The sequence below is a fragment of the Balaenoptera borealis genome (genome assembly GCF_965194805.1).
Source record: "Balaenoptera borealis genome assembly, chromosome: X".
Lineage (NCBI taxonomy): Eukaryota > Metazoa > Chordata > Mammalia > Artiodactyla > Balaenopteridae > Balaenoptera > Balaenoptera borealis.
The window spans coordinates 37,350,315-37,371,592 of record NC_138881.1 but is presented as its reverse complement, the minus strand read 5'-3'; the positions used below and the strand labels follow the sequence as shown (position 1 = coordinate 37,371,592).

General features: G+C 36.8%; 2 protein-coding genes across 13 annotated transcripts in view; one reads left to right on the top strand and one right to left on the bottom strand.

The window, feature by feature from the left end:
- CASK (calcium/calmodulin dependent serine protein kinase) overlaps nucleotides 1-21,278 on the top strand; it is a 394,779-nt gene that overhangs the window by 233,713 nt on the left and 139,788 nt on the right. The window lies entirely within an intron of this gene.
- GPR34 (G protein-coupled receptor 34) lies at nucleotides 6-19,963 on the bottom strand. Of its 3 annotated transcripts, XM_082378226.1 has the most exons (4): nucleotides 17,562-19,963; nucleotides 16,825-16,916; nucleotides 13,249-13,354; nucleotides 6-12,583 (listed from the first exon to the last, which is right to left on the bottom strand). In XM_082378226.1, exon 4 carries the CDS (start codon nucleotides 12,490-12,492, stop codon nucleotides 11,368-11,370), a length of 1,125 nt encoding a protein of 374 aa, XP_082234352.1. In that variant the 5' UTR covers nucleotides 12,493-12,583; nucleotides 13,249-13,354; nucleotides 16,825-16,916; nucleotides 17,562-19,963; the 3' UTR covers nucleotides 6-11,367. The 3 variants fall into 3 exon arrangements, with proteins under 3 accessions (XP_082234352.1, XP_082234351.1, XP_082234353.1); XM_082378225.1 differs by lacking the exon at nucleotides 13,249-13,354; XM_082378227.1 differs by lacking the exon at nucleotides 16,825-16,916.

The window sequence follows — 21,278 nt, the reverse complement described above, 5'->3', positions numbered from 1 at the left end:
AAAGTTTAGTTTTTTTAAGCTCTAACAAAATGATTCTTTATCTTAGTAGCTGAAAAAAACGTGATAGAATAAAAATAATTGTATGGACAATGGATTTCTGTCCTTAAGCTGAAAACCCATTGACACTCATCTGCCTTTAATAGGCTATGTCCTTTGGAGATTTCGTTTTGTTTTGTACTAGTGATTATCACAAGGGTCACCTTTGTAAAATCATTCAGAACTACAATTATCCTAGCGGTAAAAAGAAAGTCTGACCTTTTAGTATGCGAAAGTTTTTCTCATATCTTTAGTTTTTCTTAACTTTTTTTTTAATCATAGCAATTTATGGACATAGTTTTTAATAGTCAAATAATACTAAAAGGCTTGTAATGAAAACGACATGTCATGTCTATCAACAAGTGTAATTTAAAGTGTATTTTACCTAATGAAAGCATAGGAGAAATCACCTTTACCCTCCACTGTAGTCACTTCTTCCTGTCAACTTAAACTACACAGATCCCCTCCTGTTAAGATACCACCTAACCAGTTGCCTCATCATGCAGCATATGCTTGTTATCTCTGACAACTCATGGTTCGTTACTAAATCTTCAATAACCCTGCCACTCTCCACTCTGCAGTGGTTTGGAAAATAAATATCTCTCCCTCTCTCTTTCACACCCAGATACACACACAGACACACACACAGCTTTTAAGCAAAACAGAGGCATTGTCTTTTTTGTTAATGAAATTACTTACTATATTTGTTGTCACCTTTTTAGAAATTAATGGTACACATATTTTTAATTTAATTTTATATGCATCATTTACCTATTGCTGCATGCCAAACCACCGCCAGACTTGGTGGCTTATGACAACAACCATTTGTTCGTTCTCAATCCTGCAATTTGTTCTGGGCTCAGCCAGGCAGTTCTACTGTCAGTCTCTCCTGGAGTCATTCATGCAGCTTCTTAGTTATCTGGCAGCTCAGCTGAGGCTGGATGGTCCATGATGGTCTCTCTCATGTCTGGAGCCTCAGCTGAGATGGTTGTGCGGGCTGAGTATCTCCATGTGATATTTCATCCTGGGTTTATTTACACCGTGATGGTCTTGGGGTTCCAGGAGCACAAAACTGGAAGCTGCAAGGCCTCTTAAGGCCTTGCTTAGATGCCATACAATGTCCACCATGTTTTATTGGTCAAAGCTAGTCACGATACCTGCTCAGATTCAAGAGGTGGGCAAAGACTCCACTTCTGGATGGGAAGAGCTGCAGAGAATTTATTTTTTTTTAATTTATTCATTTAATTTATTTATTTTTGGCTACATTGGGTCTTCTTTGCTGCGCGTGGGCTTTCTCTAGTTGCAGCTAGCGGGGGCTATTCTTCGTTGCAGTGCGGGGGCTTCCCGTTGCGGTGGCGTCTCGTTGCTCTCTTGTTGGCGGAGCACGGTCTCTAGGCGCACGGGCTCTAGAGTGCAGGCTCAGTAGTTGTGGCGCACGGGCTTAGTTGCTCCGTGGCATGTGGGATCTTCCCGGACCACGGCTCGAACCCGTGTCCACTGCATTGGCAGGTGGATTCTTAACCACTGAGCCATCAGGGAAGTCCCACTGCAGAGAATTTTAATCTACCACATTTTCTTTACGGTGCTTGCAACAGCAGTGTTCTAACTAGATTTTTATATTTTTTTCCTCAAAGTACAGTACATTGGTTCTTCCTTTGGGATTAATATAGTATGTGTACCTCAGAGTCCATTGCTTCTTGGATAACATCCAAAAAGAAAAGTTAAGTTTACTTTGCAAAGGGATACCCACTGTGCCTCAGTTCAGTCATGGAGCTGTCATTTTCTTTTGATTATTTCTTGTATTAAAAGGTGTACTGAAAGTATCAGGAATCCATGCTGTTTCCTTTGTACTTTTCATCCTCTGTAAATAGCCCTTTTCTATTTCCAGAACTAATCTAGCTTTTCAGTAAAACTAGAAGAAAAGTCTGTTTCTGCTTATCTGATCCTAAGAACTGGATAATTAATTGAGATCTCCAATACTAGAGCCTAAAAGGATACAGAGGGATGCTTAGTCTAGCTTGCCCCTTTAGTAGCTTTTCCCCCCACCGTGCTAGGTTGTACTTATTACTGGAGGTTTAGTTATTTGCAGGATCACAAATGCCAACTATCAGAGCATGAGACCATCAGTTACTTATTTAGCTGACACCTCTCACTACTTGCCACATATATTTGGAACTCTATAATCAGTCCGCACAAGAGCTGACCCTGTGTGTTCCAGTGTTTTTCAAGTCTCACTGGCCACAAAGGGGAACTGAATATGAACATGCATGCAAACCTCATCAGTTCCCTTTGCAACCAGCTGAAAGTTGTTTTTAATATAGCGGAAACAGTGTTTTTCTTTTGAGTACAAACGAAATTTCCACCCAAATAATGAAGCATTTCTGCTTCTGACAAATCAGGGAACACATAAGAGGACACTAAATTGCGAGAAAGGCAATTAAAAGAGAAAGTCAGAAAATAAAGAGATAAAACTGAACTGGGGAAGAGAAAGAGGTGCTGCTGAGTACAGGAAAGGAAAAAAAATAGAGGGGGCAGTATTGAAGATCTTGGTAGGTGACAACATGAGAAGAGGCAGGAAACATAGAAAGGAAATGTGTATAACAGGAAAGGGCCTGTAACAGTATTGCCAGCAGTGTTAAAGGAAGGCATTAAGATTTTTTTAGTCCAGAAGTTTGCCATTGGATAAAATTTGAAAATATCACACATCAGAGGGATTACCATTCCCACCTGAGTTTATACTATTGAGCCAGTTTTACAGTGAAGGTGCCTTGACCCCGCTTCAGGATGCAATGCAGTAACCTGTTTGACCACTCTGATTATGCATAACAAAACCAAGGATCAGTAAGAAAGCGAAGAAATGAGCACCTAACATAACAAATGTCACAAAACTCCCAGAATCCATCAACTTATTTTAGATAGAGTTTAAACAGTCTCTGTAGCAGTAAATATTAATGAATGCCTGTGATGTGCTGAGCAAGGGACATGGGACAAATCTGCTACAAAAGAAGATTCTGGGAAACTGCTTGGGGACCATTGACCATACAGCAAGCAGCCTCCTTCCTCTGCCCCCTGGCCGCACACATCTGAATAGCCCTGAGGGCACGACTGTATGGGCACAACATGATGGGGCAACAAGATCACAGGTGGCCCCTGGTTGCCACTCATTATTAAGGTATTGAATGTTCTGTAAAACCCAAAACTTCTGTTAAAGGGATCTAAAGAACATCTAATCCAAACTTTATTAAATGCTCGAAATGCTTTGCTGCCTTTCCAGCCTGCTGAGGATCCATACTATATTGAAATAGTTCTACTAGCAAATAACTCACTGGCTTTCTATTCCATTTGAGATCTGCAGTTGTTAGAAAAGCCTCTTCTACAGTCTGGTGAAACATGCTGCTTGCAACTCCCATCCTTCACTGGTCCTCTTTCTGCTTGCTGTCTGAGGCTACACACACACACACACACACACACACACACACACACACACACACACACACATTTTTGCTCTAATGCCTTTCTTTTAGTCTTCTGCTTTAAGGCTAAGTAATCCCATTCTTTCAAACTGTCCCTCTTCTGGCATCCTCTCCTCTTCTACTTGCTCAAGTTTCAGAGTATGGTTCTGACAGCATGGGTCTGCTGTAGCTCCTGTCCTGGACGTTGCTGTTATTAGTGAAAGCTAAAGTTAAATTACCCTTTATGAGTGCTTTCCCCACCTCATTTGGTCCAGGTCAGCTTCCACTGTGTATCTTCCTGGTTCTGGTGTGTACCTTCAGCTTCTGACCATTCCATTTTATATATTTCCCCTGTCTTTCCTTTGGCATTTGAGTATTTCAGTAACATATATTGAATGTTTCCTAATGGCCAAGAACATTTATTCACTCGTTTAGTCTCCATAACACTATGAGTTAGGTGTTCCTATTATTTTTGTTTTCTCAGTAGAGGAAAGAGAGCTTGTACAAAGTTACATAGTAAGTGGTGGAGCCAGAAATTGAACTCAGGCAGTCTGGTTGCAGCAGCTGCCCTATTAACCTGTCCATTATGCTGCCTCTCAGTTCATTATTTAATGTTTAATGTCAGTAGGCTAAGAAGACCTATTGGATGCAGCGCCACCATAATCCTCCCCATGGCTTTACCAGTGGGATGGTAATACTCTTGGTCCATTGGTTAAGACTGTTCCCCTGGACTCTGTCTGGGTGGGCAATACCAACATCTTCCTAGTCTCCACCCCCCTTTTTCTAACAAGTTTCCCTCACTTACCTGCTAGTGAATGGCCAATTCTTTCTTTAAATATGTTGATACACTTAACAGGTCAGCTCCTGGTCTAGGAGACTTTCTATCCCTTTAAAATCGTTTGCATATCTGTAATACTTAGATGTTTAATTTTGTAGGTTAAGTCTGAGAAAACATTTTTGTTCTCAGGGGACACCTCGTTTGCACTCCTATGTACTATACTATTTCTGACTGAAATGCCAAGCTGTCTAATTATAAGATAATTTCATCTGCAAATTCTTTAGCTTGGTCCTTGAGGGGTGTATATATTTCAGAAGGCCAGGGTTCATCTAGATTTATTGATTAGAAAACGTCTTCCTTTCCTTATGGTGTCTGGCAAAAGAAACCATAAGCAAAGTAAAAGACAAGTCCCATACTGGTAGAAGTTATTTGCAACCCATATAAAGAACAAAAGATTAGTATACATAATATATAAAGAATTATTTCAACAATTTGAAAGAAAAAAAAAGAATAAAAGCAACTCATTAAAGGGAAAAGGGGAAATGGTGTAGATATGAATAGATGATTCACCCAAGAAGAAACATGAATGGGCAAAAAAGAAACATGAGGTGATGCTGCTCCATTTCACTGGCAGTCAGGGAGGCACAAATTAAAACCACAGGGAGATGCCATTTCACACCTCCCAGATTGGCAAAAGTTAGTAAATCTGATAAAACCAAGTATTGGTGAGGATGTGGGTAGAGGAACTCTTATCTTACTAGTGGTGAGATAGGTGTATAAATTGGTAAAATCACTTTGGAGAGCAGTTTGTCACAACTGAAGTAAACTGAAGATGTTTATACCCTTTACAACCAAGCATTTCTACTTCTAAGTGTCAGCCATAGAAAAATTCCACACATGCACACAGGAGACTTCTCTTGAGCGTGGTTTCTAATAGTGAAAAAGTGGAAACCACCTAAAGGCCCATTGTTAGGAGAAATGGAGAATTGAACTGTTGTTTATTCTCACAGTAAAACACTATGCATCTGTTAAAATGAATGAATCTATCAACACAAACATAATTTGAGTGAAAAAAGTTACAAAAGGATGTATTAGTGAGATACTATTTGTTAAATTTTAAAAACAAAAACTAACGCACATTGTTATTCATGCCACTTACGAATGTTATAATAGTATAAACATGTACATCAAAATGATATACACTAACTTTAGGCAAGAGGCTACCTCCGGATGAGCTTTAGTATATCTTCTTGGATTATGTATAGGTACAAGGGAACAGTTAAGCAAATAGGGCCAAAACATTAACATCTGCACAATTTGGGTGATGGGTGCTTAGCTGCCTGTTATGTTGTATTTTCACTTTTTTGTATGTTTGAAATATTTTATACCTAAAAAATGATTATATGTGGAATTACCAAACCAGAGTATGACTGTAACAGTTAACTGTTGCTCCTGGAATAACTTGCATGGCTTACTAACACAAAAAGAGATTCTATGCATCATCAATACCTGTATCCAAACCACAATTAGAAACCTTTTCCAAAGCTCATCTTATGATGGTTCTTTATGCATTTCCTGGGCTAGAAGCAAAATTAATAAGGGTGAGATGCTCTAATTTGATTTCTTTTTTTTTCTCCTTCTATTCAACCTGTATGCTTTTGTACTGCTTTATTGTCCATGTTTCAGGCAGAGCTTTCACAGAGTGTACAAATGTGTGATAGCTAGAAAACTAGTTCTTTAAGATTTTGGTCTTTTGACATCACACAGTTTTGATGAGTAATAAGCAGAATTTTTTGCCCTAAATACATATTAATACCCATTTATGGTTTTTTTTAAAAAACAAAAGACATCACAGTAATTACCATTGTGCTTGGGCAGAATGAAATGAAAACGAAAAGCAGTGTCTTAGCAGAGACAATGCCTGTGGAATAAAAGTCTACCAACTTGCATCCCCTCATATGTAAAATACAGAAAATACTTCAATCATGATGCAATGAGGAGTAAATGATAATAATGCATTGCGAGCACCCAGCACAGTAAAAGGTACATAAATATATTTTACTTTGCTTCCCATTCCGTTGCATGTAAACTTGAAGGGGGGAAATAAGAGGCAAAATAGAAGTTTAGGACAAACCTAGCACTTCCATTTTAGCTCTGAGTCTATTGTTACCACCACGCAAGCAGTCCTCCATGTCTTAATTTGAAAACCAGACTGAACTGAGGCACTATAGCAGCCACTTATAGGAATGTGTTCTCAACTTGGCCATGTAGCTACGAAAAAGGACACTGCATCATCCATCGTGAGAGTTTCTTATCTCATTCGAGTTGTCATAGTTCAGATTATATTCTGAGATTCAGATGCTTTCTTCTGATCAAAAATACAAGTTTCTTTAGAAGTTTATGGTGTCCTTTGGTGCCTGACATAGAAAACTCTCCAGTAAATGTCATATCTGTTGTGAATATTTTTCTCACTTTGTGCTTTTGCTTTTATTTTTGTTTATGGTTTTTGACAAAAAAATAGTCTACTTTTAAAAGTCAAATCTATGCATCTTTCCCTGTGCTTATTTCTATTTTATTAATAGGAAGTCTTTTCCCTTCCACAGATGAGTTAGTCACATATTTTTAAGTCTTTTAATGCATTCATTATTTACATTTAACTCTTGATCCAGATATAATTTTTTTTTGGTGTGATATGAGGCGAGGCTATAAATTGGCTTTTATTTTAAATAAGCACAGCACTATTTATTAATTCATTTCTTCCTTCCCCGATGCTTTTTATGAGGTCTCCTTTATTTGCAGTGATTCTCTTTGAAGGAAGAAAGTGTATCAGAGTCACTCAGAAAACTTTTTAAAACTTCATTTAACAGCAGAAACTAACACGCCATTGTAAAGCAATTATACTCCAATACAGATGTTTAAAAAAAAATTCACTGAACCCCACTTTGCAAGCTTCTAGCACATCTTGACTAACAGAATCCTAGGTTGCCCTCTGATTTGTTCCTGCTCCTACCCTGTTGAGAGTGATTAATTTGTCATATAATCTTCTCATGTATCGTTGAGGGTCTGCGTAGAGCTGTGCATTCTGTTCCATTGATAAGTTTATCCTTGCATGTGCTCCACAGTGTTATCCTTAATGAAGGATAAGAATATATTTTAATATCTGGTAAAAATAAGTTTCCATTCATACTTCAAAAGGCTAAAGAATAAGTAGCCTGTTAACATGTTTCTGCAAAATCCAGGCTGCCTGTTGAGAGAACTCTATTTCATGCTGTTTTTCTCTTATGGATAACTTTTCAGTAAGGCTTTGCTTCACAGAGCTGTAATTATATTAGTTCTACTTTCATATCAGCAGAACTGAAGAATCCATTTTGAAAAGAAGTTGAAAACAAAACCTTCTGTACTAGAACAGAATTTTCTTTTTCTATTGACCTGATCTTAGAAATTCAACTGCCATCAAACCCAGCTCTGCACAGAATACTTTTCCAAAACTAACAGCAAAACTCAGCATTTAGGTCTTACTCTCGCAACCAGGCAGTTAATTATGCCTTTGTTTGGTTTTGCATATGTGAGATGTTATTTAGAAACTTGTTCTCAAGATCTTTTGCAAGGTGAGGCTATGTATATACTTCTGAATTTCCCTTTTCTGTATGCTTCTAGAACTAAATCTTGGCTTGGGGGAGGTAGGGACAGTGTTTCCTACTTGTGTACACCAATGCTCAATAAGAAATAAAAGATTATATGTAATAAATAGCCTTAAATTTGGTAAGTTTAGCAAATTTTTCTAAAAATTTAGAAACATTCTCAGGATTCAGGTTACTCTAAGGTATGTTATTAGTGAAACTTCTGTCGGTAAAGAAAATCTGTTAGGAGCTTATGGATAGGTTGACTTTTAACAAAATTTATTTTATCACAAATATTATAGCAAGAATTGACTCAGTGTACTTTTTTACTTTTTTAACAATGCCATTGTGCAGGGCTTTATAGGGATCATCTCATTTAATATAAATAATGAGAAAGCTTCTAGAATTATGAGTGTATATGTGTTTCTTTTAATGTTCCATAAAACTACTACTAGTAATAATAATGTAATTTAACCATTCAAACTGTATGTTTACAATAGACACATGTAGGGATATAAAATGTTTACCAATAATGTAAAAAAGATTTTAATTTTGAGAACATGAGAGAAAATCAGTATTGTCATATTTTTAAATTATACAAACAGAAATACTGAATTTCAGTTTGGTATTTGTTAACAATTGTCAGAGCAGAGTAATTAATATAAAATTTATTACTTTTTTCTGAGCCTCTGATTTTTCTGCAAATTTCTATTTTTATTCTCAAATGTTTCTTGTTTTTTAAATATAATTCTGCTTTGACCTATTGTTTGTTCAACCATTTGTGTACACTTATTGAAATACAACTAACTGAACACTAACTGTATACAGTCCAAATCTCATTAAAATAAATTCAGCCCTAACGAAATTCTTCATACTCTTTAATATTGATTTCCCAGTCAGTGGCCTACCTGAAGTTTGAAGAAGTATTCTGACTATAAAAAAAAAAAAATTCTCATACTCTGTGACAGAAACTTAAGAATGGATCCTTGCAGTTTGTCATAACAGGCTTTTACATATTAAGTCAACAGCATTCTGATTCTGTGTGTAATCAAAAAACTGTTATAAAGCAAAAACTAACACACCATTGTAAAACAATAATACTCCAATAAAGATGTTACAAAAAAAAGAACAATGCTGGCCAAACTTTTGAGAATGGTTGCCTTAATGACATCTCCTGATTACAATTGTATGACGTTTTCTGCAGCTATATCTAGATACATTGACTAGGAAAAAAACAAAATAACCTACTTTTTCAGTTCTGTTAAGCACCCCTTCCCTCCCTCCTTCCCTTCTCGTTCATCCATCCATTCATTCACTCGTTCATTCAGTTATTCAACAAATATGTATTGATCTTCTTCGTGCCAGGCAATGCAACTATGCTCTGGGTAGTCAGTGATGAATGAGGGCCCTTTTGAAACCCTCTTACACTGTTGGTGGGAATGTAAATTGGGGCAGCCACTATGGAAAACAGTATGGAGGTTCCTCAAAAAACTAAAAATAGAGTTGCCATATGATCCAGCAATCCCACTCCTGGGCATATATCCAGAGAAAACTATAATTCAAAAAGATACATGCACCCCTGTGTTCATAGCAGCACTATTCTCAATAGCCAAGACATGGAAACAACCTAAATGTCCATCGACAGATGAATGGATAAAGAAGATGTGGTATATACACACACACACAATGGAATACTACTCAGCCATAAAAAAAGAATAAAATAATGCCATTTGCAGCAACATGGATGGACCTAGATATTATCATACTAAGGGAAGTAAGTCAGAAACGGAAAGACAAATATATAATATCACTTGCATGTGGAATCTAAAATATGACACAAATGAATTTATCTACGATACAGAAACAGACTGACAGATATAGAGAACAGACTTGCAGTTGCCAAGGGGGTTGCCCTTAGGATGAGGGAGGGCTAGATTGGGAGTTTGGGATTAGCAGATACAAACTAGTATATATAGAATAGATAAACAACAAGGTCCTACTGTATAGCACAGGGAACTACATTCAATATCCTGTGATAAACCATAATGGAAAAGAATATGAAAAAGAATATATATATATATATATATATATATATATGTATATATGTATAACTGAATCACTTTGCTGTACAGCAGAAACTAACACAACATTGTAAATCAACTATACTTCAATAAGATAAATTAAAAAAATAAAGAATACGAATAAGGGCCCTTTCTCTTAGAGCTTACTCTCTAGTTATTTTTGAACACACGAAAATTTCAGAATTTGCTCCTTTTAATTCTAACCTACAGGTTTTCTTTATTGTTATGAAATATTTCAAACACTCAGATATATACCAAAAATTACATAACAAATACCCATGTATTACCACACAGGTATAACAGACATTATTAATATTTTGCCATGTTTGCTTCAAATCTCTCCAGATGTAACCATTAACCTTAAGTGGGTATATATGTTTGTGTATATTATGACGTATGTTTTATATTTTTATTGCATATGTATAGATGTGTAAAGAATACGGTATTGTTTTATGTGGTTTTGTATTTTACATAAGTGATTTCATAGGGTACATACCCTTTTGCAGTTTTTGTTTTTTATTCAACATTATTTTTGCCAATTCTCCACGTTGATGCATGCAGATGAAGTTTTTTTCTCCATTCCTTTGCTGATGCATACTCATACTTAGGTTGTTTACATTTGTTTAGTATTGTGAGCAGTAGGTCACTGAGCATCTTTACACATGTTTTCTTGTATACATGTTTGAGTGGTTCTGTAAGATGTATACCTAGTAGTGGACTTGCTGGATCATAGGGTGTACACATCTTCAATTTTGCTTTATCAAAGTGTATGGTCCAAGATGGCTGAATTGTTTATAAATCTGTTTTAAGTAAGGTGCAGTCTTAAGTACTGTCGCTAGGCTATTGAATTTTAGCTCGCCTATTGTACTAAGCAGTGATAGATAGTGGGTGATTTCATTTTTTATTAGAATTTTATTATTTCATCTGTTAATAGAGGTTTAGACATAAGTGAATACAGTGGCAAATTATACAAGCTTTTTAAATGACAATGAACATATATTTTCTGACATTTTAAGTTGGTCCTCAAATCAGTTAACTTTTAAGCACACTTTAAATTAGTATTAGGTACTTGATTTTGAATAGCTACTTTAGTGACTTGAGAAACTATAACATTTTCTTTAATTATTCTGTGGTTAAAACCATAAATTTCATTTAATTTTATAATCTATGTTAACAGTGTTAGCCTAAAAGATTTTATATACAGATTTAAAATCTAGTGATGAGTGTAAGCTTGCACTTAAAATATTTTATAATTAAGCAAATGAAATATCACAAATAAGCAAAGGACTTTGGGAGGATCTAAGCTTTGTAAATGCTAGAGCTTTGTTTCATAATTTTTTGTTCTTCAAGGAATTAGGCTGTATTTTATCATTCTTTTTAATATGTTTACCGTAAGTGCTTTAAGAAGTAGACTGAATTTTAGCTGCAGCAAATGTATCGTGCAGGGAGTATCCTGGTTTAAATTCTGAAGTGCTTTCACTCCTGCTTGCTTCCCCTTGAAATCGTCTGGAAAGAAGTTGGCACATTATTTTGCGAATGTTACTGGACATCAGGAAATACATGACTGGATCTAAACAGCTATTAAAAGATGAGAAAACCAGCATGATCTCATTGGTTTTGTGAACGATTTCCTTCCAATCGCAAGACGACATATTTAGCTGTGAAGAAATATAGACAAATCGGAAGCCATGATAGGGAACAAAACATACAGTAAAAATGATAAGCACAATAAAGGAATTCCGGGCTGTAGTGGCATATTTGCCAGAATTAGGAAATTTTGACCTCCTTTTAGAAATCCTCAATAGATTCTTGCCAATCTTAATATATGAAAGGATTATTAGTAGGAAAATTAGCCAGAACATTACCACAAGAATGTAGTTAAAAATTGCTTCTCCTTTTGCATTATGCTTATCTCTATAATGGAAACACATTGTGGAATTATGACCTCCTTTCTTAAGGGTTAAAATAATCATAGTTAAAAATCCAGCAAGAGCAATTATCCATACTATACAGCAAACATAAATACTCTGTTTGGTTGTTATCGCCTTCCGTTGTTGTATAGACCGATTAATTTTTATGTAGCGATCCAAACTGATGAATCCAAGCAAAATAATGCTAATGTACATGTTCATATAAAATAGTGTTCCCACAACCTTGCAAAGAATCACACCTAGTGTCCACTTGTTTTGGTTAATGTGATACATTATTCGGAAAGGGAGGCAGAAGATAAGTAAGAGGTCTGCAATGGCTACATTGAGTAGGTAAATCTGAATGGAATTTCTTTTGCGGTGGATACCCAGAAATACATAGAGGGCAATTATGTTTCCAACGAGGCCCACGATGAAAATAACAGAGTAGAATGTTGTTAATACACTAGAGAGTAATTTTTCATCCATGGAACAGGCAGTAAAATTTGATGCTCCTGAGAAGTTGTGTGGCCATTGGACGCTGTGATTAGTTATAAAGTGCACTCCCTGGGAGGAGCAAGGCCAGCTGCTGACTGAAGTTGTCGTCATTGTTACCATCTGACTTCTCGTTGTCTTCTGTAGAGATCAAAAAGTGAAGGTGCTAAATGACATGTTCCTTGACTGTAACTTTTATGTCTTCAGATTTCTCCTACAACAGAATGCCAAACATTGAGTGAGTCACTTGTTATTTTAATAACAATTACTTTAGCTCAAAGCACAAATAGTAAATGATTTATTTTCAGACATTGTGAGAAGCTTTCCTTTTATCTTACTTTGGACCATTTGGATATCTACACAATATATGTAGCAGCATTATGGTATCACAAAACAAGCAGCACATATAGTAGAATCTTGTGGAATGTCCTGATCTAACCTTTTCTATGCTATGATAAATGTTCAAGGTGTTTCATTTATTATATTAAAATAAATATCTGAACTATGGAATCATCTTTTCTTAGGGAAGTTTTTATGGGAATAGAGATGGAGGTGAAATGACAGCTCATATTTTTCGAAGATGAGTGTCAGTTTCCCTAAAGGTAGTTACAGACATGAGTGAGCTGGGCCCACTGCTGGCCCCTGTCCAGCTTCCTGCCTTGACTCTTTCCCTCATAGGTGGCATTCATTCATTTTGACACGTGTTGCCACATGGTATGTGACAGATAAACTGTGGCAGTCTCTCATTCCATGGTGGGAATTGGGGAAATGGTCCTAAATTTCTTCCTTTTCAACCTAACACCAAGTTGAGGGTATTAAAATCACTTGCCTACGGGGGCATGCAATTACCGTAACAGACCAATAGAGCACAGCACTTGCCTCATTAGGCAGGCTCGTAACACTGCACAGGAGAGCAAAGTAGCCAAACAAAACCAAGTCAGGTGGTGACAGCCGCCAGTTAGGCACCTTGGAGAGTCTCCTTGACCTAGAAGCATAGAACATAGAGTGATAATGTAGATGGGAAAGAGGATGTGTAATCCAAGATTTTGGAAGGAAGTAACTGCAGCTGAAATATTCCGTGGGCTAGGTCATGTGAAACTTTGTAAAATAGTGTGTGAATTCCACTTGTTTGTGGCAGCAGAGAATGTTAGCAGTGCTATTTGTTACTGGCTGTTTGCTGGGCATTGGCTGCTGTGAAGAGCTCAGTCTGAGAGGCCATCATAAAGAGAAGATGTGAGGAGAGGATTCCAGGGGGTCTTGTCACATTCCTTTCTTAGAGTGACTTCCCTATTTCTTTACAGAAGCTTCTTAGCAGGTGTCATAAAGACATTCAGGACAAGGTTATCAAAATCAGACCTAACTAACTCTGTGACCTTCGGCCAACAACTTAATCTTTTCTAAGCCTTAGTTTTTTTGTTTGTAGAAATGGAAAAATGCATTCTATAAACAACAAAACTGGAACATAACAAGTGTTATGTTTACATAACACCTGGAACATAACAAGTGTTATGTTTACCCTGGAACATAACAAGTGTTCAATGACAGTTAGCTTTAAAAAAAATAAAACACCTTTTGATTAATTTTGTTTTAGTGAATATCTCACACTTGGCTAAGTACTGCTTGGAAAACGAAGGTGAAAATGACAGAGACCCTGCTCTCGGTAAATATTTTTTCAGGAGTGTGCATTTAAACTTTGAATGCTGTACAGTGGATTTGAATTACCATAATTAATTTTCTGATTTGACATTATACACAGAGAAAAGCATTTGGAAGAACTTAGCCTTTCTTAAAACTACCTATAATTTGATCAAGAAGAAACCATTTTAGTAGAGTGTGAAATTCTTGTTTAAAATTTTGTCAAGGGGGGAATTTGAATCCTTGGTAGAGGAACTGACTGGTGAAGAGGAAGTTATGTAATCCCTGGTAAGAGCCTGTCGCCAGAGCTGAGGACAACGGAGGGAGGGAGGCAAGAGGACTGAGCCTAGTCTGTCGTGTGTCTCAACTGCACGGAGACAGATTTCACAAAGCTTATAGAAACTTGCACGCATGTTTCTGGTGATCTGAAATTCTAAAAAGGAAAGGGCAATCCAGGAAGAATGGCAGGCTGCCAAAAATGGAGCTGATAATGCAATGTAGATTACCAGGAAGAGGAGAAGGGCCCCTGTAGAGGGACCTGTGTTGCGTGGTCACATAGGGAACTGGCTGACGCTCAGGTAGAAACATCTCATAGCCATTGATGAAAGTGAGCTGAGGCATGACAGGTGACACGAGTTTGAGAGCTCAGACAGCTGAAATGACTTTAAAGGTCATAGAGTTTTTGTTTTGTTTTGTTTTTCTTCTCCATTGCTATATTTTAAACTCCATTAGGGTTAGGAAACAAGTCTGTTTTGTTTGCCTCTGTGTACCAAGTGTTTAGCACAATAAATGCTGTTGAATGAAAAAGGGAATTTAGTAGAAAAGTATGTAAAGTCCTACATGTGGATATTAAAATAAACTATTCAAGTACAGGAAGGGCTTTAGCTACATGAACAGAAACACAATTGTGATTGACTGCAGTTGCTGTGCCTGCAGTGTGACGTGGCTGCAGCAAAAACTAACCTGTCTTTGGTTGACTTCGTACCTATGGAGTGTCTTAAACGAAGATTGTCACTACTAATCGGTACTGTCCTAAGCTGGTAGGGTTCCACCTGGAATACAGTGTTTCATCCTCAGCAGCACACTTAAAAAAGGCCACAGAGCCAGTGAGGGGGGGAAGAGCCCAAATCATGTCAGAGGAGCAAGTGGAAGGAAACAGGCACCTGGAGATGTGAACACTTTCAAGGCCATGGAGAAAAGGATTTCACCTCCTGATGTATGTCTTCCGAAAGCAGAAGAAGGACCAGTGAGTAAAAATGCAGAGACAGATGTTGCCTGCTTTTAAGGAAATGCTTTTTTAGAATGAAACAATCTATTTGGGGAGGCAATAAGGTTTTACCACGGAAGATTTTTTTGAGACTGCCACAGTTGGATACTTTGTAGAAGAGACTCTCAGTGGCTCTCAATCCTGGCTGCATATTAGAATCCTCTTGAGGGCTTTTTAAAGATACCAATGCCTGGCTCCATCCCCAGATCTTCTGATTTAATTGGTCTGGAATGGGCTCCGGGCAATGGTTTCCTTTAAAAGCTCCTCAGGGGATTCTAATGTGCAGTCAGAATTGAACCCTTGAGCTAGATGACTGAACCAGTAACTAATATTTATTTAGCATTTGCTGTGTACCAGACAGTGTGTTAAGCACATTTATATTATTTCATTTACATAATCCTTATAATAACTTTGTGAGGTAGGTATTAATGAAAGATAAAGATGTTATGATCGTTACCCATGACCACACAGCTCTTAAATGTCTGTACCCAAGTTGAGACTCAGATCCGTCTAGCTTTTAGAGCCCATGATCCTTTTCACCAAACCTCACTCCTCCTAATCACATATGATCAGCATTTTCTTTATTAATGATGAGTTCTGTCAGCGGCATTTTGACATGATTCCTTTAGCATTATCCACATTAGCGATTTTAAGAAAAGATTGTCATCTAGCTTTACCTCCCTGGAAAAGGTACTAACCTTTTTATTTGCTATGTCCATTATAGTAAGTAAGTAAGTCCAGAGTTTACAGAATCACAAATCATTCATCAGAATGTTCAGCATATCCCCCAGAGCATATCTTTTCAAACTTATTTCTAGGCCTGATTGTCATAATCAAGATGTTTCTAGAAAGCCATTAGCGCAAAGCACGTAGCCTGAAACCATTTGCCTCAGCTCTAATCTGCAAATAAAATAAATAAATAATAGTTGTACAGGATCACCAATAAACCTTTCTGGTTTTGCTTTATTTTCAAGCTCAAAAAGAACAATGTATTTGTTTAAACAGTAGTAGTAGCTGTCATTTAGAACCCTGTATTGAATGGCTAGTGTTCAGTCATTTATTAACAAATTAACAGATTAGATTCTGTTTGGAACTTAATGGCTGATTTCTGCCTCCTTTACAATGTGTCAATCACTCGCTGTTCCTAAGGCCATTTACTGATGTTTTAAAAACCACTTACTTGATTTGTTACGAATGGCCAGTGAAGATAAGAAACAAACCACTGCATTCACATAGGGACCAGTTTCCCAGGGGACATTAGTTGTGACTGGTGTGAAGTGGTCACAGTGGTTTTCTGATAGTAGATGGTTAATGGTTTTTAATGTTGTTACTTGACAAATCCTGAAGTTCCGCAACCCTGTATTAGTGCTGCATTGTACCCACCAGCACCACCCTCCCCTTGCCTGTAATTTTTCAACTGGCTCCTACAGGAGCTTCTGTATTAGAGGGCAGGACCCGACAGATTCCACTGTGGCCTCCAATGAGCAAAAGCTTTTTAAATGCAGTTTGGGTATGTTTGTGAAAACATCACATTGCTATGTTAAAATACATACCTAGTTGGCAGTGGTAGCAGCCGTTTACATTTGTAGTTTGACTTGACAATCACTGAATCATTCAGGCCATGCTTTAAAAATTGCACTAATTTCTGCATACAAAGTGAAAATTGAAAGCATGTTACTTTGGAAAGAATATTATTAGTAGTACATTAGCTTTTGTTTTCAATTTAACTGTGGCTAAAACATTTTTTAATTTTAGGTGAATTCACTAAAGTGTATTTTGCTTTTTCTTTTCTCTAATATTCACCATATTAACTTCTGAAATGCGAAACTTAAAATTTAACAGATTTGGTAAATTACCATAAAATAGAAATCATATAATAAAGAAAATACTATTATTGAAAATAGGGAGTCAGCATAACTTAATAAAGTTAATAAGTTACAGATCACTTATAATACACTGGAAATAAAATTTGTTGCATATGAAAATAACTTTTAATTGATTCAAGTAGATCTGCAAGTCTTTGTGGCAGTATCCAAAATACAGTATAAACAATGTGATAATATTGATAGTATGAGCGTAAATATCTCATGTCCTAAAGTACTTCAAGTAACTAAGAAGACAGCCTCATTTTAAGTCAAGTCACGGCAGAGGTATCATTCAGTTTACTCAGGTTTCTAGAAGCAAAGTGTTGCTAGTCACCATGAAGCAGGTTTCATTTATATTACTCAGATAATCAGAATGTAACTTAAAAAATGGATCATTTATGCAGTTGAAATCAAGGCATACTCACAGTTCAGGCTCTCTTGAAGTAAAAGGAGCTGAACCCCAAGATTCCCTAGACACAGAGATTCGTCTTGGTGTGTCAGCTGGGTTCCTCCATCCGGTTGTGGTGCAATTGGTTGGGGTTGTCTTTTTATTTTTTATATTTGCATGTGGTGGTAGGTGTGTTTTTTCTCTTTTCTTTCTTTTTTCAATATGACAACCCTTAGACTCCTTGTGAAAATATTTTTAAAACCCTACCACTATGCAACAACTTTATCTTTAAGCTTAATCAACACTTAACTTTAAGAAAATATTTATATCTTTTCTATGAATACCTTCCACTTTGACAATTGTGAAAAGTTTTCCCTCCTCCCCCCCGCATAAAGTTTATAAATTCTAAGCAGAAATATGCATTTTTTTGTTTTTCCTAACTAATGATACATAATATGCTATATGTACTTTTAAAGCACAAGCATTTAATTTCTCTTTCTTTCTGGATTCATTTTAGAAACTAACAGTCACATAAAATGGCATTCCTGTGTCAACAAAAAATTGGTATTTTCCATTGGCACTTGCCATCTACCCCTACAAGGATTAAATCATGTGCTGCTGCAGCTGCTGACTTTGAACACGCCCTGAAAGGAGTTCAGGTGGCGAGCAGAAATGAGGCACTCTGTGCTCCGGAAAAAACTGGCAGAACAGGTCTTCAGATAGTTAGATATTTTCAGGAGCTGATTTTATGAGCCCAATTCTTGCCTCTCCTCATATCTAGAGAAGCACTAAAATCCTTCATGGTGACGTCTGTTCCTCGTGACTAGCAGTAACCTGCACGAGACTAGCAGAAACCTTCTGTAAAAAATATGTGCTTGATTGCACGTATTCCCCCTTCACCAAAATCACGTATATACTGATCTTCCCCCCTGTCTCTTTGGAGCAGTTTCTCAGAGCTATCTGGGATGCTGTCTCCCAGGCTGCAGTCCTCATTTTGCCCCAAATAAAACTTAACTCGCAACTCTCACGCTGTGCATTTTTTTTTAAGTCGACACATGTATTGCATTATAGTAACATGAGTAATGAATTATTTTATTATTTAATTTTTAAAAGGTTTATTTGATCTGTGTGTTATTTTAGTATGTTTTCATGTATTCCCTTAAGACCTTGGATTTATTTTCTAAAACAATCTTATAATTTTAGGATTAGATGAAATTTGTGATAGTATTCTCTCCTTTTTAGCACCATGATGAACTCTCCCAAGTAAATTAAAATATCTCCTATATTTTAAAGAAAATAATGAAGTAATTCTGCAGGGGTTTTTTTTGGTCCTAGTCCAATATTTAACCACTACCTGTCCATCTGTGTAACTGTTGGCCCTGCAGTTTAATGTCATTTCTTCTTTTTTGTTGTCATCTGAAATGAAGAAAAGTCAGTTATTATCCTCCCCATAATTGTTACCCTTTAGCTTTGTTTACTTTACACTAAATAATATTTAACTCATTGGGCTTTATCTAACATTCTAATTATTTCTGGGTACATACACTCTTCTAAACATCATATTCTCCAGAGCTTTTACTTTGTTATAAATATGACACATGGGACAGAATATTTTTAAATTGCCAGAATAAAAATATTTTGTAGCTCTTACTTCACTCTAGAACTTCTGAGAAGGAAGATGATTACTGTATTGGTCTAGGAGGAATTTGTGTGTGTGTGTGTGTGTCTGTGTGTGTGTTTGTGTGTTGTTAAAAAAACACATAACATTAAATTAACTATCTTAACTATTTTAAAATGTACAGTTCAGTAGTGTTAAATATATTTATATTGTGCAAGTATACTTATATTGTTATATTTATACTTTATAAAGTATATTTACATTGTTCAGTAGTGTTAAATATACTTATTGTTGTGTTTATATATAGAAATTTTTCATCTTGCCAAACTGAAACTCTGTGTCCACTAAACATTAGCCCCCTCTCCCTCTTCCCCTACCCTTGGCAACTACCTTTCTACTTTCTATGATTTTTGACTACTCTAGGTAATTCATTTGAGTCAGATCGTGCAGTATTTGTCCTTTTATGACGGGCTTATTTCGTTTAGCATAATATCCCTGAGGTTCACCCATGTTGTACCATGTGACAGGATTTCCTGCTTTTTCAAGCTACATAATATTCCATTGTTTGTATATACCATATTTTCTTTATCCATTCATCTGTCAGTGGGCATTTGGGTTGCTTCCACCTCTTGACTATTGTGAATAATGCTGCAATAAACATGGGTGTGCAAATATCTTTTCGGGATCCTGGCCGGATTTATTTAAATGACTAAATAGTGTTTATCTATTATATGTTCTATTTCATAAAATCTAATATAAAATTTTTATCATGCTAGCTATTTTTCCACACCTAAGCCATCCCTTTTCAAAACACTGATTCTGTTTTAATCTTCAGTTCCCTGATGACCCTACTGTGACCAGATTTGAATGTAAGCTTTTCTTAGTTCTTCCTTTATATGAGCTTTTTCCTGTTCATTCTGAACTTTCTGCTTTTTGTTTTGGTGTTCTCAGCTTATTCCCATACATCCTCTTCTGCTCACCCTTCCCCTTCCTCAAACTCTGTTGATATCTTAGCTTTTTATTTATACAAAAGATAGAAGTAGAAAAGAAGAAATAAACAGATATGCTTGTTTGGTGCCATCCATTTATGATATTACCGGCCTCTCCTTATCTAGATCCCAACCCTTGTTAAATTCAGCTCACCACCCACTCCAGGCCTGAACCTCACCAGCTAAAATGAGGACTGCTGGGTACAAACACAGAATAGTGCTGATTGGTCTCGCTTCAAACTCATGACTACAAACCTCGAGTGGGCCCCTATGCTGCCAACAGTCCTGCTATATTTCCTTAGTCTGGCGGTTCTCAAAGCATGGCTCCTAGACCAGTAGCATCAACATCACTCAGGACCTTGTTAGAGATGCACATCCTTAAGCTCATCCCAGACCTTATGAGTCAGAAACTCTGGGGATGTAGGCCAGCAGATCTGTGTGATTATGATACTAAAGTTTGCCAACCACTGTCTTAGTTCATTTTCATGTTCTTTGAAAACCCGTTTCACACCTTCACTCTTCTGCCAACGACCCCCTCTCCTTCCTCACTCCCACCTGCTGATCACTTTTTATTTCAAGTAAATGGAAAATAGAAGTGCTCAGAAGAGAACTTCCTCATCTTCTTACATCCACATCTGCCTGCATCTACAGGTGCCCCTGTATCCTGCCTTCTTCGCTGTCACTAGGGCCAACCCCCTTCCCACTTGCATATTATATCCCATCCCCTTTCTCTTCTGGGGTTGTTTTTTCCTTTCTACAGGATCTTTCCCATCAGCGCGCAAATGTCTCTCTAAAAAAACAAAACAAAAAAACAAACCTCCCTGAAGATGTCTAGGTAGTGCTATGGAGTCATCTAATGCACGTGTTGTTATGTGAAAATTTTGAGTATTTGTATGTATTGTCTCATTTTCAAAACAAAACCAAACAATGGAAGGATAAACCAAAAACTAATGCCAATGAGGTGAGAGAAATTGGGCACGAGGAGAGGGGACAAAAGCTAGGCCTCTCTGAAAGGTATTTGTTTATGGTTTTGCCTTTGGAACTTTGTGTACGTGTTTTGTATAATTAAAACCAAATTAAGTCAAAATCTAATTAAAACAAATTGGCCTCACTATGTAACAAATTGAAAGTATAACCACAAGGAGAA